The sequence below is a fragment of the Diabrotica undecimpunctata genome, chromosome 7 (assembly GCF_040954645.1).
Source record: "Diabrotica undecimpunctata isolate CICGRU chromosome 7, icDiaUnde3, whole genome shotgun sequence".
Classification (NCBI taxonomy): domain Eukaryota; kingdom Metazoa; phylum Arthropoda; class Insecta; order Coleoptera; family Chrysomelidae; genus Diabrotica; species Diabrotica undecimpunctata.
The window spans coordinates 157894175-157909429 of NC_092809.1; the positions used below are offsets into that span (position 1 = coordinate 157894175).

General features: G+C 34.0%; 1 protein-coding gene across 1 annotated transcript in view; it reads right to left on the reverse strand.

Moving 5' to 3' along the window:
- Positions 1 to 319: 319 nt before the first annotated feature.
- LOC140446080 (cytochrome P450 6k1-like) overlaps positions 320 to 15255 on the reverse strand; it is a 41329-nt gene continuing 26393 nt past the window's right edge. The window contains exons 3-7 of the mRNA XM_072538604.1: positions 11243 to 11438; positions 8478 to 8765; positions 4154 to 4360; positions 3075 to 3323; positions 320 to 577 (exon numbers count right to left, since the gene is read on the reverse strand). Of these exons, the coding sequence (XP_072394705.1) occupies positions 408 to 577; positions 3075 to 3323; positions 4154 to 4360; positions 8478 to 8765; positions 11243 to 11438 (1110 nt within the window). The 3' untranslated portion in view covers positions 320 to 407. The remainder of the gene's footprint in view (positions 578 to 3074; positions 3324 to 4153; positions 4361 to 8477; positions 8766 to 11242; positions 11439 to 15255) is intronic.

Here is a 15255-nt window from a genome sequence, read left to right on the forward strand (position 1 = left end):
TCTTCTTTATGCCATTCTCTATCAAATGCCTGCTGTATATCTAGAAACACTCCAGTGCAAAACTTTTTTAGCAAAAAAAGTTGTTTTAATTATATTTACTATTCTGTGGCATTGTTGGTGCAGTATTTTTGCCGCCCTCTCATAATTTGCCGCCATAGGCAGCTGCCTATATGGCCTAATGGATAAAGCGGCCCTCAGTACATTCAAAAACAGTGGTGGGTCCAACGGTTGGATTATCGGATTACGTAAGAAAAGCGTGTTGCCCATATAAGGGTTAAATAATAATTACTAAAAATCAAAATAAAACTTCCTAAGAAAATAGTTTTGGATTTATTTACTTACAGTTACATTGTAGCATCTTTCAGTACATTATATAAAATAAAATAATAATATAATTTTACTCTTTTTTAGTCGCTTATATCACTAAAATTTAAAAATAACGGATCTGCTGAATTCAGTAGAAAACATTTTGGTTCAATTTTAATAACAGCTGGAGTTTTGTCGGTTACTCTGACTTCACTATTTAGTAGAACAGTAATTATCGCAGTTTTTGTGCTGATCATACCGAATCTTTCACCTGAAATAAAATTAGTGTAGTTATTAAAAAAAAAAGGAATAAAACCAATTTATCTTTATACGAAGACGGTTGCGTTTCGATTTAATTTAAGTCTCTTACCACTCCCTAACACGTGTTTCTGGGTCTACCCGTCATCAAAGAGAGTTTGTAAGAAGACTTAAACTAAATCAAAACGCACCGACTACTCTGGCAATTATAGGAAAAACAATTACCAAAGTATGCTACTAGAGACCTCTAGTGAGGAAATATGAAGGTAAATGTGTCGATAGCAATTAAAGTAAATTGTATACCCAAGCTTAATCAAGCCATTCACAGCGATGCTGGCAATATTTATATTCCACTATGCATCAACAATTTACCCATATAAATTACCATCATTATTGTACTCATTGCGTCGAGTAAGGACGATAAATATACGAAGACGGTTGCGTTTCGATTTAATTTAAGTCTCTTACCACTCCCTAACACGTGTTTCTGGGTCTATCCGTCATCAGAGAGAGTTTGTAAGAAGACTCAAACTAAATCAAAACGCACCGACTACTCTGGCAATTATAGGAAAAACAATTACCAAAGTATACTACTACGTGTTCTCAATTTGCTCAATTTCTAATATCCCGAAAAGAAAAATTAATAGTGTGTGGGTCAACCTCTGTGTCACTTTAGTGCTCTAACTCTATTTGAAAGACCTCTTATTAAATTATTGATGAACTGCTGCGGTATACGTTCCCAAATCGCGCGTAATGTATTGGCCAACTGCTCTAAGGTTTTGGGCGGTTGAAGGAGCCTGTTTTGTTGCCTAGACATTTCGGCCCAAACATGTTCAATGCAATTCATATCAGGTGAACACAGTGGCCACTCCATTCTTGTAATGCCATGAGCTTCTATACACTCGTTGACAATTCTCGCACTGTAAGGGCGAGCATTATCATCAATCAGAACAAATTGTTCGCCAATTGCACCAAAAAATGGAACAACTATTGGTACTATGACTCTGTCTCGATATCGTGTAGCAGTCATTGTCTCATTAATTAAGACGACTAAGTCCGTGCGACCGTCAAAACATATGCCTCCCCACACGCAAACGGATCCAACTCCACAAAGAGTGGTTGGGACTCTCAGATTTTCATTGTAACGCTGTCCTCTTTCCCTCCACACCAATATTCGGCCATCATTCGTATACAAAAAAAATCTGGACTCGTCAGTAAAGAGACAATTCCTCCAATTTTCGAAATTCCACTGATAGTGTTCCATCGCCCAGAAATATCTGCATGCACGCTGCTCCCTAGTTAGTCGTGGATGGGTAGCGCGCCGTCTAGCCTTTAAATTGGATGCATGTAACCGTTTTCTGACAGTTGCCTATGCCTGTCTATACCTGAAGATACTGTTAATTCTGGAAGCCGTGAATGTTGACTTTCTTCTTGCCGTCAGAACTACAAAACAGTCTTACCGACGAGTTGTAGATCGTTCTCTTCCTCTTCCATGCCTGTACGTTGCAGATCCAGTTGTTACATACCGATTCCATGCAGGACTTATCGCACTTTGCGACACATTTAGCCTCATAGCAACCTTTTGTTGAGTTATGCCTATGTCGAGACTAATTGCTCGAGCTGCACTAGTTCTAAACGTCTTTGCGGCATAAATTTTTTATAATAAATAGATTTCTTGACTTATTGACAACTGGTAAAGCCAATACAAGCACTTTTATACGAATGATATATTCAGGTTTGGAACAACATGTCTTTCTTTGTACGAGATAAGGGCCGATAAGAATAGGGAGAAAAAAACCACATGCAAAAAATATTGGCAATAAAGATAGCATATAGAGTATAGTACAGGCAATTATTTTAAAAATAGTTTTATATGTTAATTTTAGGAATTTTAAAATTATCCACTTCAATTGTTGAGTAGTGTATATAAAATATTTTGTTAAGAAGTACTACTTCAAGGACTCATTTTAATCAAAAACACTCAAAAACGCAATTCTCTTGTTTAATAGTTATTTACCGTATTAATAAGGGCGATTGTTAATCGCCATTTTAATTCACGAGTTCGTTACAAAACTTTTCCGTCGACCGAACTTTTCAGAAATAAAAATATCTTAGTTTAAATTTTTATTTACTTAACGATAAATAATGACATACAATGACAGACAGTACTTACAGCGGCTATGTCATTTTAAATAATTTTTTAGTTGGAATATAAATAGGTACCTATATGTTTGGTTGCCTACACCACAGGTCACTGCCAATCACAGAGCGTTAAATGTGGTTAAATTATTATACAAGCAATGTATGTTGTGTTGCCTATAATAAAATCGTTCACTAATAGAAAATCATTCATTAATAGGGGTCATTAATCAATGATTTTGAGGGTGTTAAAATTAATCATAAATGAATGGTCGACGGAAAAGTAACTTAAAATGAGAAAAATGTGTTCAGCATTTTAAGTTGTGTGACTTTATCAAATAAAAAATTTTTTATTAAAAAAAAATATTTACCAACACATCGACGTGGTCCATCACCAAAAGGGACAAAATAGGAACCAATTGAGTTATCAAATTTTTGTCTAAACCTTTCAGGATTGTACGTATACGGATCTGGAAAAATTTCTTTATCCAAATGTAAACCGTACAGTGGAATTAGTACTCCTACACCTTTGTCGATAACCACATTAGAATTTGGTATGGAATAATCTGTGTTACATCTTCTATCTAAAAATGGAAGGACTGGATATCTTCGTAATGTTTCTAAAAAAACAATATAATATTAGGTTAAAAATATATGAATATTTATGAATGGAGTTTTTTTGATACTTAAATTCTGAATAGACCTACGGGAAGGAAATCATAATTATAAACATAAATTATTATTTTAAAATAATTATAAGTTTCGTTTAAAAAGAATATCGCAGCTCCGCTAAAAAAGGGTCACAACTCAAAAATCGCCATTATTGAGACGACCATGCTACGAGTATTAAAATAAGTCGTACTTTCTTCTATAAAAGCATCACTCTTATATTTGAACTATTTACCGCGAGATGGCAATGTGACACTTTTGTTTTTTACAGGTTAGCTCAGCATGCATTTCGCTACAATGTCACATTTGACTTTATAACAGTCTACACCTAGTGCTTAATTCTGAAAAAAGTCACATTTAGACTTGTAACAGTTTTTGTGTAAATTATTAGTTATATCTAATTACTGCAATAAGTAAAATACCTACTGTTCTTTTTTGTGTTGTGACAGTTTTTTGAAGTTGTAAACTAGGAAAGTAGTTTTGCATGGTGCGGCAGGGTATTACATTTTAAGTTTAGCCAGTTTTTTTAAATATGTAAGTATATTTTTTTAAACTATTTTTGGAATATGACTGTTCTGCAGAATAACTTAAAAAATAAAACACTAAGTTTAGAATTGTAATGAAAGAAACCGCAAAAATAAAAATGGCGTTATGGCTTTTATGGCATATTAAATGACAACAAGTCGTAGTTTGAGGGTAAATTTGAAATATAAACTCTTCAGTAAGTAATTAATTAAGTAAATAAGTAATTCAGTTTTTTTCAGAAGTAATCAGGTCTTACCATAAATACACATATCCAAGTAGGGTAAATCGTGAACAGTTTCGTAAGTTATCCCACCGTATTCCTTAAGCTTGTTTTTTATTTCTGCTCTTACTTTCTTCTGAATTTCCACATTTTTGGCCAATTCATATAAGGTAAAAGAAATTGTAGTGCTGGTAGTTTCATATCCAGCCAAAAGAAATTGTATCGGTATACCAACAATTAAGTCTAAAATCAAAAAATTCTTAAAATATATTGGAGATAGCACTGAATTTTATATACCAATAATCACATATAATTAAACTTTAAAATTGACTTAATAGCATGAACAAATTAAGTGAAACAGTAAAATTTGTTAAACTAAAATAATATATTGACACCTCCTACGTAAATTATCGTAACCAACAAATTTAGGTTTTCACTTTTTTTCATTTTCATACTTCTAAGCATGTAAACTAACGGCTGGAATAAAATTCAATATTTCTAATAGAACGCCTCCAGAATTAGCATGTAAAATGTCGTATATTTAATTTTGTCGAAGTATACAATCGGCTGGTGTCTGATCGGCCTATGGTGGAGCAGTACGGCAAGAGATAAGGGCTTGCGGCTCGGTGATACTCCTCCATAGATCCCTACCAGAAGGGTGTGACGCCTAAATACCGGTGTATATTATTTATTATACAATCGTTTGTTCTACTACCGATGTTATACAGGGGGTGCAGGCCTCTCGGCGTTACTAACTATTAGTAACCACAGAGTACGTAAAGTGTCAAGCTCCTCGCGTATCAAATTAATTTCAGTATTCTTGTAATTTTTACATTAATCCGTAAGTTTAATAATAGTAATACAAGGCATGTCGTCTCAAGCACATAGAATTATTAATCTCCTAACAAAAGAAAAACAAAGTGATGCAATAGGAAAAATAGAGACCAATGAAAATTCAAAATATGGAAGCAATATTATAGTTAAAAGGCCGTTTCTCTACCATGATGGCCACACATTCCAGCGTGGTAAAGAAATGAGAAACGTAAAATGAGAAACGATGAAGATGCAAGGCCCTCAGTCTCCGGTCTCCGGCAGTCCCTTGTAACTAGGCTATGGTAGCAGTCACGGAGGTAGAGGGACACAGGGTGCTAAGAATATCCGGAGTGGAGCAGACTACCTATATAAACGTCAACGGCAAAGAATATGGTTTATGGCAACATATAACACTAGAACATTGATGGAGGAGGAAATGAAAACGAGCAGAAGCATATAAAATGGGATATACTTGGATTATCTGAAGTACGGCAAAAAGGCGAAGAACAAATGATACTTTCGTCGGGAAATCTATTTCACTATAGAGGAGAATCTTCTAATGGTGGCGTCTGATTTAGGATAAATAAAAAACACTCCAAGAATATACTTACAATAAAAGAGGTAACCAATAACTATACCATACTGATGGGAGACCTAAACGCAACGATATGCCACAAGCAGAATGATTCGGAGTTTGTACTTGGACCTCACGGATATGGCGACAGAAACGAAAAGGGTCAAACTCTTATAGAATTTTTTCTGCAACACAGACTATATGTTATAAAAACCCATTTTAAAAAAAGCCCCCAAAGAAATTGGACTTGGCAATCACCAAATGTCTTGAACAAGAACGAAATTGACTTTATCTTTACTAACAAAAAAGAGAATCAGCGTTGAAAGGTATAAAGAACAGCAAATCACCTGGAGAAAATGGCATTGTAAGTGAAATGCTAAAATTAGGAGGCGAAAGAGTCATAAAAGCTTTAAAAATCCTTTATAATGCCTGTCTCTTTGAAGAAGTTACACCAGAAAAATGGAATAGTGCCATTATGATAATATTGCACAAGAAAAGAGATGTAACAGAAATTGGAAACTACAGACCTATCAGCTTGTTATCTTATTTATATAAGCTCTTTATGAGAATAATTACTAACAGACTGGAATCTAAGCTGGATTTTCACCAACCATTAGAGCAGGCCGGATTTAGGAGTGGCTTTGGAACGAATGACCACCTACAAGTAATAAAATTCTTAATAGAGAAAGTTACAGAATACAACAAGCCATTGATATTATTATTTGTAGACTTTGAGAAAGCGTTTGACTCAGTCCAGCATAGCTTCATGTTAACAGCTCTTACAGAGTGCAATATTGATCATAGGCACACAACTCTTCTTCGGAATATATATAATAGCACAACAACTGCAGTTAGAATGAATTATGGCAACACAAATACATTTCCCTTTGAGAGGGGTATTAGGAAAGGAGATACCATCTCTCCTAAGCTATTCACCGCTTTGTTGCAGAGTACTATGAGAAACAATAATTGGGAGAATATTGAAGTCAACATAAATGGAGAATTTCTGAACAACTTGCAGACGATATAGTCCTTATTGCCGGGTAGATCATGCCTGTCAGCTTCTTCAAGACATTCAGAGCTCGTGTACATGAATTGGACTTAAAATTGATTTTTCCAAAACACAATATATGACCAACCTAGTACTGGCAAAAAACATCTCAACTAACGGCACGCAAATTGAACAGGTGTACAGCTATAAATATCTGGGCCACGAGATTAAATTAGGAAGAGATAATCAAACAACGGAGCTAAATATTAGAATAGGACTGACATGGGCGGCTTACGGAAAACTGCGAGAAGTCTTTAGACCAGATATTCTCGTGTGCTTGAAAAGGAAGGTCTTTGATCAATATGTACTCCCAGTTCTAACGTATGGAGCAGAAATATTGGCTCTCACCAGAAAAATAATCAATAAAATGCAAGTGGCACAGAGAGCGATGGAGAGATCAATGCTGAATATATCCCTCAGAGACAGAGTATCAAATACAATAATTAGGAGAAAAACTGGTGTTACTGACGCAGTTCAAAGGATTACAACATTGAAATGGAACTGGGCGGGGCATGTTGCCAGATTAAAAGATGGAAGGTGGACGAAGAAAACTCTGGAATGGAGACCTAGACACTATCGTAATCGAGGACGTCCTCCAACAAGGCGGTCAGATGACATCAAGCGCATTCAGCACAACTGGAGTCAGGGTGCTTAAGATATAATGCATTGGAATTATTTACGGGAGGCCTATATCCAGCAGTGGACTCAAATCGGCCGATGATAATGATTATAGTTAAAGCAACGCCTTTAATTAAAGAAAATGAAAGAAATGAAGGTATGCATTATTGTGCATTCATATTTTGTAGTAAAATGAGTATTTTAATATATAAACGTAATAATTTTTATCTTTACCAACGAAAAATATCGTAAGGTATATTTACCATACTTTAGGTTGTTTGCATTATTAAAAAAAAATATCGTGTGTGCTAAATAAGATATTTATAAATAAGAAAATAAATAAAAAATATGTCATATGTATATGATACGATGTTTTACGTGGGCGTTTCATATTGTTTTTTTATCATATCTACTACTTGCCATATAAATTTCTTTGTTTAGTTATTTAAGTTACAATATACGTGTCAAAAAATCTTTAAATTTAACTAATTTTATTTTCTTTTTCCAGAATCACCTCTGCCATCGGATGTAGATATGAAAGCAATCAAACAAATTATTTAATACGATATTCAAACGATATTTCAATATCATTCTTCCTTCCCCGTGTTTTGGTAAATATTTATAAATAAAAAATAATAAAAATATTATTTATAGGTACACAATGGTAACTTAATATTGAATTATTTTTAAAATCAATAGAGAACCAGCCAGAAGAAGATAACACAAACATTCCAACCCCAGACTGTGCTAAAAACCATTTAGACTACGATTGTGATAACCACTTTTGTCCTTGGTATTAAAATGCTATATAAAAACCTCAGTCAGCTATTTCATCCACTAAAAAGGTTTCTTGAAAGAATGTAGGTAACATTAGTCGTCGACATGTTGCATCTTGGATTGATAATACAAGAAAGATCCTAAAAAATACAGATATTGTATAACAGTACAACCAGGTTTGTGAAATCATTAAAACCGAAGGGTCTAGAAAATTGTAGACAAAAATGTTCTTCAAAAATCCGTACCGATGAAAGGATTTCCATTTTCAATAAATTTTGGAATTTAGGTAACAGCAAAAAGCAATGGGATTTTATAGCTTCTCAAGTTGACTTTACTTGAGAAAGGGACTCTGCCGAAACTGCTGTAGTGATAAGATTTTATAATAAATTTTGTGGAAGTTTTGAAAACAAAGTTTATTGTTTTATAAAATAAAATTCCATCAAGTAACGGTCGAATCCATCACTTATCAATTTTTTTACTTATTACCATGCACATTTAAGTACTAATTATTTAAAAACATATCTTACTTTCATCATCTTGACTGAGTTCCTTCTTATTTTTTAAATCGTTTATTATATCTATTAAGTCGTTGAATGTATGAGTATCTTGACGGGATTTCATCGTTTCCAGAATCGCAGCTGAGAAATATTCCATTGACTCTTTGGGCATAAATTCTAGTTTTAATTTAGCAGCCCAATCTGGCTTAAAAAAATACATCATCTGCGCAAATGCATTCCTCACTGAAAATTCAAAACATTTTCTGCCATATGCTCGAAATATTGAAGGTGCTTTATCGAAGCAGAAAGATTCAATACCTGCAAAAAGTACAATTAAAAAAATATTTTAAGATTTTTTTACCATTTAAAATAAAAAAACTAGAGTATAGGTACATTTATTTTATCCTATTAATTTGGGGAACTTACACGAGTCTCGAATTAAGTAAATAAGCAACGATTTAACAGACCATGTCAAAAAACTGTCACGCTACAGTTTATTTCTTTTATTTTTAAATATAAGGTTGAATGCTCGAATAAATGAACTTTGATCAAATAAAAGGCATATATCGAGCACAGTTTAATTTAATCTTGCCCAAGTACTTTCGATCCCTAGATCATCTTCAGGGGCATTTCGTCAATTGCGGCCTATCTGACAAGAACAAAATGTCATAAACATATAATTGTACATTACACTACACTACAAAAGGACAAACAAACACTTTAAAATTATTAAAGAAAAGCTACATTGCGTGCCGAAGCCGGAGACAGAATTCTGTTCTATTTTTAGCTTTTCTTTAATAATTTTAAAGTGTTTGTTTGTCCTTTTGTAGTGTAGTGTAATGTAAAATTATATGTTTATGACATTTTGTTCTTGTCAGATAGGCCGCAATTGACGAAATGCCCCTGAAGATGATCTAGGGATCGAAAGTACTTAGGCAAGATTAAATTAAACTGTGCTCGAAATATGCCTTTTATTTGATCAAAGTTCTTTTCGCTAAATTTTGTGAAACACCCAGAATATTGGGGAGAGTTGGGATAGTTGATCCCGGTGGGATACTTAATCCTTATTTTAATTTGGCTCCCAATGATATCGTATTACTGTTCTGTTGATCCACTTGGGAGAGGCCATACTGGTTACTTTGTTTTGACAAATGGCTGCTACTTTAGAACACGCTTGACATTTTAATCAAGATTATTTTATTTTGTGACATTGAAGGTTTATTTTACGCGTGCGAGGTAAGTTATAACAACTTTAATTCGTTTAGTTTATAATTATACTGCCCAAATAGGTGAAACATTTGTACTTTTATCCACTAAATACTAAAACATTGATATTTAAATTGTAACTGTTTTAACCTAAAACTTGCACTTGTTAGAAAAATGTCATTGCAGGGATAGTTGATCCTATTAAATGGGGGATACTTGATCCCAGGATCCCACTTTGTGTTTCTTTTAATCTCGTGTTTAATGTAATTAATTTTATTCATGTTTATTTTTTCAGAAGCCACGTAAGTACTCAACTAAAATAGGAGCATCGAAAAGAGTTCCACCTGATGCAGAAAATGTTAGAGCGGCTGTAAATGCAGTAAAAAATGGAGGAAGCTACAAAGCATCCGCTAGGCAGTTCGGAATAAATGTCATGACATTGAAGAGGTTGTGCAGAAAAAACATGACATCTCTCCCAGGCTACAAGGTGCGCCAGGTTTTTTCACTTGACCAGAAAAAAGAACTTGGTATGTTTTCGAAAGATATGTCCAAGATGTATTACGGTCTTACTGTGGTGCAATTGCGCAAATTGGCATACTCCTATGCTGCAACAAATAGGATATCATATCCCCCTGCCTGGGATAAAACAAAGCAAGCTGGCCGCAACTGGTATCGAGGTTATCTTGATAGAAACCCTGCTCTGTCATAAAGGACACCAGAAGCCACAAGATTGGCATAATGCTCAGCTTTTGTCACACAGTTGGTACATTCTTTAATAAATTAATAAATGTTTATAAACGGTACCAGTTTCCTCCTGAACGTATATGGAATAGTGACGAAACTGGCCTCACTCCTACACAAACCTGCTAAAATAATTGTTGTGAAAGGGTCGAAGCAGGTGGGCAAAATTACATCTGCAGAACGAGATGAACTGGCTATAGTGTGTGCTGGCATCAATTCTGCAGGGGGTCACATGCCTCCTTACATGATATTTCCCAGAAAAAACTGGCAGGACAGGTTTCTAAGCCATGCACCTCCTGGCAGCAATGCAACAACATATCCCAGTGGATGAATGACTTGCTCTGGTTTTCTGAAGTTGTTGACTTCTAGACATAGAGACTTAGATGGTTGGGCTATCTTGCGAGAATGGCAGATGTAAGGTATGCAAAGAACTTGCTTCAGAGACGGGAAGGAAAGAAGATAAGAGAACGGCCACGGAAAAAGTATCTAGAAGCGTGTAAGTAAGACCTACACCTACTGGACAAAAGGAAATGAAGAAAACAGTTGAAAAATTCCTAGCCATGGGTCTCTAGGGTCCGCTGAGCTGTATATATATCTTCCTCTTCTTCCTCTGTATGTAGTTCGACTCTATGATATCATGTGAGACTCTCTACTGCTGCAGCAGTAATTTTGCAGCAGTGGTTATAAAAATGTATCTGCACAAAATACTTGCAAGAAAAAATAATTTTACTGAAAAATATAATAAATTAAAATAATGAAATAAACCTTTTAAATCTAGATATTGGTTTTAATGTACATAGATCATTTTTAATAGTAATAAATGAAAGTAACGACTTTTATACACTTACCAAAAGCACACTGGGAAATAAGGTCAGTAGCAAACAACGCAGCCACTTCCTTTGCATCGACAATAGTTTTGTTTTCATTAATAAATTTCTCCAATTGATTCATTGTATTTTGGACGACAGGAAACATACTTTTTAGTCTTCCAGAAGTAAATGAAACGGATGTTTTTGCTCTATCGTTTTTCCACGCAGGACTTTTCTAATTAAAAACAGAATAATTAATAATATAATATACAAATATAATATTTTAAGTCACATACCGTGGGACTGATAGAAATTCATTCTATATTGTATTAGAAGATATACGTTAATTTAAACTTACATTTCACATGCATCATCCTACATCTGTAAGAAGCATCTTCTTGTTCTTCATGTGCCGTCTCCGCTTCGAAGTTTGGCTATCGTTATTGTTATTTAGATCTTAGAAACAGCCGCCCGGAATAGCTGATTAGAGTTACAAACAAACCACTCTTTTAAATTTTCCAGCCAATATATCTTTCTTTTTCCAATACTTCCTTCCATACTCCTGTCCAAAATAATAAAGTTTTTTGACTTTAGATAGTCAACTATTTTTTTTTCTTTTCTCATTCTTCTGAGTACCTCTACATTTGTTATCTGATCAGTCCAGGGTATTTTCAATATTCTTCTATTAGTATAGAGTTCGAATGCTTTTATTTAGCTGCATTAATATTTATAAGATTTATTCATTGTTCATGTCTTGCCATCATATATTTAGATGAAATCTCCACATCGTCAGAAGAATAAGTAGCTCTATTTTTAAATCTAGTACAGAATCTGGCGAGAATAGATTTATTAAGCTGGCAGACATGATTTTTTGTGTTTGGAATTTGATATGTGTCCTTAGCTAATATGGGTACGTTGATTCTGAATGTGAATTTGGTTTGAGCCCATCACGTCAAGATTTTTTACAAAATTAAAAAAAACCTTGTGAGATATTTGTACTAGCGACAAGAAGTAACTTTTTGATATTTCGTAAATTGTCACAATATCATTAAAAAAGTGTAAAAACAGTCCTGATATATTTTGGTACGTTTGTGGTTATTTAAAGATAGCAAAGCATTAACGAAACATAACAGAATTTAGCAAGTAAGCTTATCATGCTTATTTCGGTGTAAAGCTTAGTGAACAGGATAAAGTTGGTCTCCACACAATGTGGGCTTTCAGTGTGTCGAGATACTGAGTAAATAGACAAAAGGTATCCTTAGCTCTTTACCCTACGGCATTCCTTTGGTATGGAGGGTCCCAAAAAATAAAAAACTAACTTTGACAGGAAATACGTAACTATATATAATTTTTTTATATGCTTTTTCTTTTATCCAGTGCCTAGCTGCTTCACGAAGTAAAAATTTAAAACAATAGTATATTACTTTATGAGGCGGAGAAGCATGACTTTTCTTGACGCGGCAAGTCAAGAAAAGTCGCTTCTTTGCCAAATAAAGTATACTATTTTTTCTTCAAACGTAGCAATTTTCAACCATAAATAGTACAATTCATACGCTATTTTTACTTGAAATTAACTGTGACAACTATCAAAGTCGTCTAGATGTTAGAAATTAAAATAATTAAGTCGTCGGTGGGATTTGCGTCTCCCTGGTTACAGTTGTTTGACAGTTGTTTGCAATTATTAAAGACAGCTTATTGTTGTTGCAACCGCAAGCGCAAATTTAGTGCGAAAATGGAAAACCTAAACGAAATTGAGTTCGCGGCTAATGATGCAGTAGCACGTTTGGGGCCCTCCAAGTCCGGAATAAAGTATCGGTTAGCATACAAGCACTTCCAAGAGTGGTGCGATACAAGAGGAGTACGGCAAGTTACCGAAGACGTTTTACTGGCATATTTTAATATAATGGAAAATGAAAATAAATGGAAATCTTCTACAATGTGGTCACGATACTCTATGATAAAATCCGAGTTGGTTATTAGAAAAAATGTGGATATAAGCAAATTTTTAAAGTTACGTGCCTTTCTGAAAAAAACAAGCGAAGGATATACTGCAAAGAAGTCTAAAGTTTTCACTAAAGACGAGTTTGATAAATTTTTGTTTGAAGCGCTAGATAAGTTGTATTTAGGATTAAAGGTAAAAAAAATTATATTGCAAAGCATGTATAATACTCTACTAAATTATAAAAATATTTCAGATTGTTTTGTTAATTGCGGTTACCGGCGCCTGTCGATGCGACGAAATGGTAAAAATGAAGACTGTGGACATTGAGGATAAAGAAAATGTAATAATTATCAAAATCCCAGACAGTAAAACACGACAAATTAGATATTTTACGATAATTGGTCAAAACTACATTAAACTGTATAAAAAGTATGCATCACTGCGGCCTGAAAATTTCACAGAAAACCGATTTTTTATCAAGTACCAAAATGGAAAGTGTTACCGAAGCGTCATGGGAATACATTCGATCAGCGCAGTAGCCCAAAAAATAGCTAGTTATTTAAATTTAAACGATGCAAGCGCATACACGGGTCACTCTTTACGACGAACTTCAGCAACATTTTTAATTGATGGAGGCGGAAATCTAGAATGCCTCAAACGACATGGGGGCTGGAAATCAAGCACGGTTGCCGAAGGATATATAGAGGATTCAATAAGAAATAAGAACGATAATGCTCAAAAAATTTTAAACCCTCATGATTCGCCAACATCGGGAATGATTGCTGAAAGTTGTTCTCGACCATCAGTATCATCAACAATTACCAATGCGTATCAAGAGTCGGGAACATTTTTGCACGGTTTCAATTTTGCAAATGCCTCATTAACTAATCGTACTTTTAATATTACTATAAATAAAAATGATGTTTAATTGTTTTTAATGACATTTGTATTGTTGCTTTGTGACATGTTTCATATTGTTGCCATGATAACATTTTTCCCTCCGCCGTAAAGAAATGGGAAAAAAAACTGCTGCCGGCGGAGACATCAAACTTTGACAGGATCAAGTTAGATAAGTAATGTCATCATTATTTGACGTTTGAAGAAAAAACAATATTCCGTAATTTGTGTTAACTTTCATAAATTGTTTTAATGTGTTTTTGATTATTTTAAAAGAAAGTAGTATATTTTTTATTATTTACTATGCTTTTTTATAATTTTGCATGTTTTATTTTTATATACGAAAGCGAAATATTTATTTAATGATTATTATTTAAATTTAGAATCCGTAAAAGTGTTTTGATTTGCTGGCGAATAAATCATTTTATCTCGTTCATTTTGTGTGCCTCTAATACTGTCCATCGTTGGTTGTGTTACACCATTATTCAGAAGATATTAGATGCATAAGATGTTTTTCCAAAGGTTACAAAAGTATCAACACATTGCATAATCACTGAAATAGAAGTATTCGAAGGGAATTAGTATTAAAGTATACATTAACTTTAAAACAACAAGCAAAGAAGATGAACTACACTAGTTCTACTTCACTATTCTCCTAATTGGAGATTTTAACAGCCACATAGGAAAGGATGATGAAGATATAGTGGGACGATTCGGAGAAGACGAAATTAGAAACAACAATGGAAGTCGGCTAATCGAAATATGTCGAGAATACGATTTAGCCATAACCAACACAAGATTCCAGCATAAAAACATACATAAATACACATGGGAAGAACCTAGTAGAAACCAAAGATCAATTATTGATTTAATAATAGTAAGAAAAGCCAACAAAACAATAATACAAGATGTAAGAGTATACAGATAAGCAGAATGTGCAAGTAACCACCGATTAGTGCTAGGAAAATTCATATACACGGGAAGACGACAAAAAGACAATGTCCAGAAAGATGAGGAGATGCAAAAAATCGCAAATACGAGGTATAAAGTAGAACTTCTACAACAATTTAGTACTTGAACACTATATCAGAATAGGCTACAGAATATGCTACAGATGAACGAAGAATGGACCCCAACAGAAATGTATCAACACCTAAAGGAAAAAATAAACAAAGCGGCAAACGAAGTGCTGGGTATTGAACAACATAAGAAT